A 2,010-nucleotide genomic window follows, 5' to 3' on the forward strand; every position below is an offset into this window, starting at 1 on the left:
CCAGCCAATGGGCGCGGCGCCGTGGCGGGAGCGGAGCGCGCTGTGTCTAAGATCGCGGGGCTGCGGGTGTGAGCGCCCGTCTGCTCCTGCCAGGCCCGAGAGCCGCTGGTAGGAGTCCGGCCGTCCAACGCTTCCTAGCGGCCTCGGCCTTCCCGTAAGGAACCAGGGAGCGCGACTCATGCAGAGATCCTCACAAATCGAATCGCAGACCCTTCCAGCCGGATAGAGGGCGAGCTTTACGCCCACACTTCACGCTGGACGCCCCGGGTCGAGAGGCGGGCGGCTTAAGGCCTGCGAGGTTTCCGGCTCGCTCAGCGCTCTCCTCCCCTCCCCAGTGGGGCGAGGCATCCGCTTGGGTCTTTCTTTCCATTCTTCTGGACCTCGACTTGGACCTGGATATGCACCCCTCAGATGTGGAGCCCTGACTCCGTTATTCAAGTGCGGAGTCTGGTGGGGCGGGGGTGGGGGGAAGAAGAGAGGCGCTCAGATCATCCCCAGCTCCTTCTCGTTCTTTTTTAAGATTTAAAAGGTTTATAAAGCAAACAAATCACAGTAAGCTAAGGTTAATTTTTGATTCAGGGGGTACATGTGCAGGTTTGTTATAAGGGTATATTGAGTGATCCCGGATCCTTTTTTATAGTCACCCTTGTCCCCCAACCTCAGCCTGGCAGGTGCCCAATAGCCACCAACTCCAGGGCACTGGGAGGTGCCCAGTAGCCACTGACTCCAGTGCCACCTCCCCCACCAGGGAGTAGCTGTGAGTAGAGCACATTTGGGTATGATGGACTGTGGACAGGCCTGGCTAAGGGGTCGAGAACTAGAATAGACATTGGCAGTGTGAGAAGCCTGGGGGGGCGGGGAGTGGAGAGGATCCCGGATGTGTGATTTGACTAGGCAGAAAGGGTTTTATGGCAAGCAGGCTGTTTAGGGTCTGGTTACTTGTGCAGGGAGAGGCCTTGGTTGAAGACATGGAGCTGAGTGGAGTCAGGAACACTTGGACTATAGGTATCCCTAAAATGTGTACCAATGCCAATCTGTGTAAGACACAGGTCATAAGGAATGGGGTGGAAGAATCTAGAGGTGTAGAAGTGTTGAGTCTGCCCTGAATAGCTTATACTTGGTTGGAGAGATAAAGGGCTAGGCCATAAATTGGTGCCAATAGGCAAGATATGCAAGCCCATGAAGTGACTGATACCATCTGTTTTCTGCAGCTTGCTGCAGAGAAGGGGACAGTATGCAAAGAGGAAGGACCTCTTTCTTCCTAATAGGCCTTAGAGAAGGCTTTTTGGAGATGGTGGACTTCAGCTGGCTTGGAAGAAAGGCTAGGCTTTGAAATGTGGAGGTAGGAGAGAGGGAAGGCATTCCTGACCTGGGGTGGGGGCATTCTTCCTTACCTGTGCAAACAAAGGTAAGGAGGCTGGAAAGTTAAGTGTATTTTCAGGGAATAGTGAGAAACCCATCTGGATTGGAGGGAGGCCTCTGGTCTGTAGAGTGAGGCATGCAAGTTGCAACCTTGGAAGGCCCACCAGATCTGGATGTACAGGATGGCACAGGGGTAATGAGGCCACACTTGAGGTCCCTCGATGGGAGGGGACGGGAGTGAAAAGGAAAGGAGAGGTGACCTTACACAGCCATTTATAGTGAGCAACATGGCATTGAGCTTCTGAGAAAGCCAGGATGGTTGCCCCATCTTCACAACTAGGGAGCTTGGAGACAACTGGGTCCTCTGACAGCCAGGTTGGATATGAAGGAAGACAGGCTCTTTAAATAATAGAACGTGACCTCTAGGAGGCTGTTTATTAGGAAAAAAAGATTGTGGTTCAGGCCTCATTCCAGGTCAGCTGGGCGATTCTCTCAGGCTTGCCATCTTGTGTCCTGTTTTCTTCTGCTTCCTCAGTGATGTGGACCAGGGTGTGGGTGCCCTGGGCCATGGCCAGGGGGAGGGCCGCAGGGCCCTGGGCCATGGCCGGGGGGAGGCCCGCAGGGCCCTGGGCCATGGCCGGGGGGAGG

At 54.8% G+C, this 2,010-nt stretch overlaps 1 protein-coding gene across 1 annotated transcript in view; it reads right to left on the reverse strand.

Moving 5' to 3' along the window:
* Nucleotides 1-1,762: 1,762 nt before the first annotated feature.
* PHGR1 (proline/histidine/glycine-rich 1) overlaps nucleotides 1,763-2,010 on the reverse strand; it is a 554-nt gene continuing 306 nt past the window's right edge. Inside the window, exon 2 of the mRNA XM_011932630.1 lies at nucleotides 1,763-1,976. Within this exon, the coding sequence (XP_011788020.1) occupies nucleotides 1,821-1,976 (156 nt within the window). The 3' untranslated portion in view covers nucleotides 1,763-1,820. The remainder of the gene's footprint in view (nucleotides 1,977-2,010) is intronic.

This window comes from Colobus angolensis, unplaced genomic scaffold, assembly GCF_000951035.1.
Source record: "Colobus angolensis palliatus isolate OR3802 unplaced genomic scaffold, Cang.pa_1.0 Scaffold97, whole genome shotgun sequence".
Classification (NCBI taxonomy): domain Eukaryota; kingdom Metazoa; phylum Chordata; class Mammalia; order Primates; family Cercopithecidae; genus Colobus; species Colobus angolensis.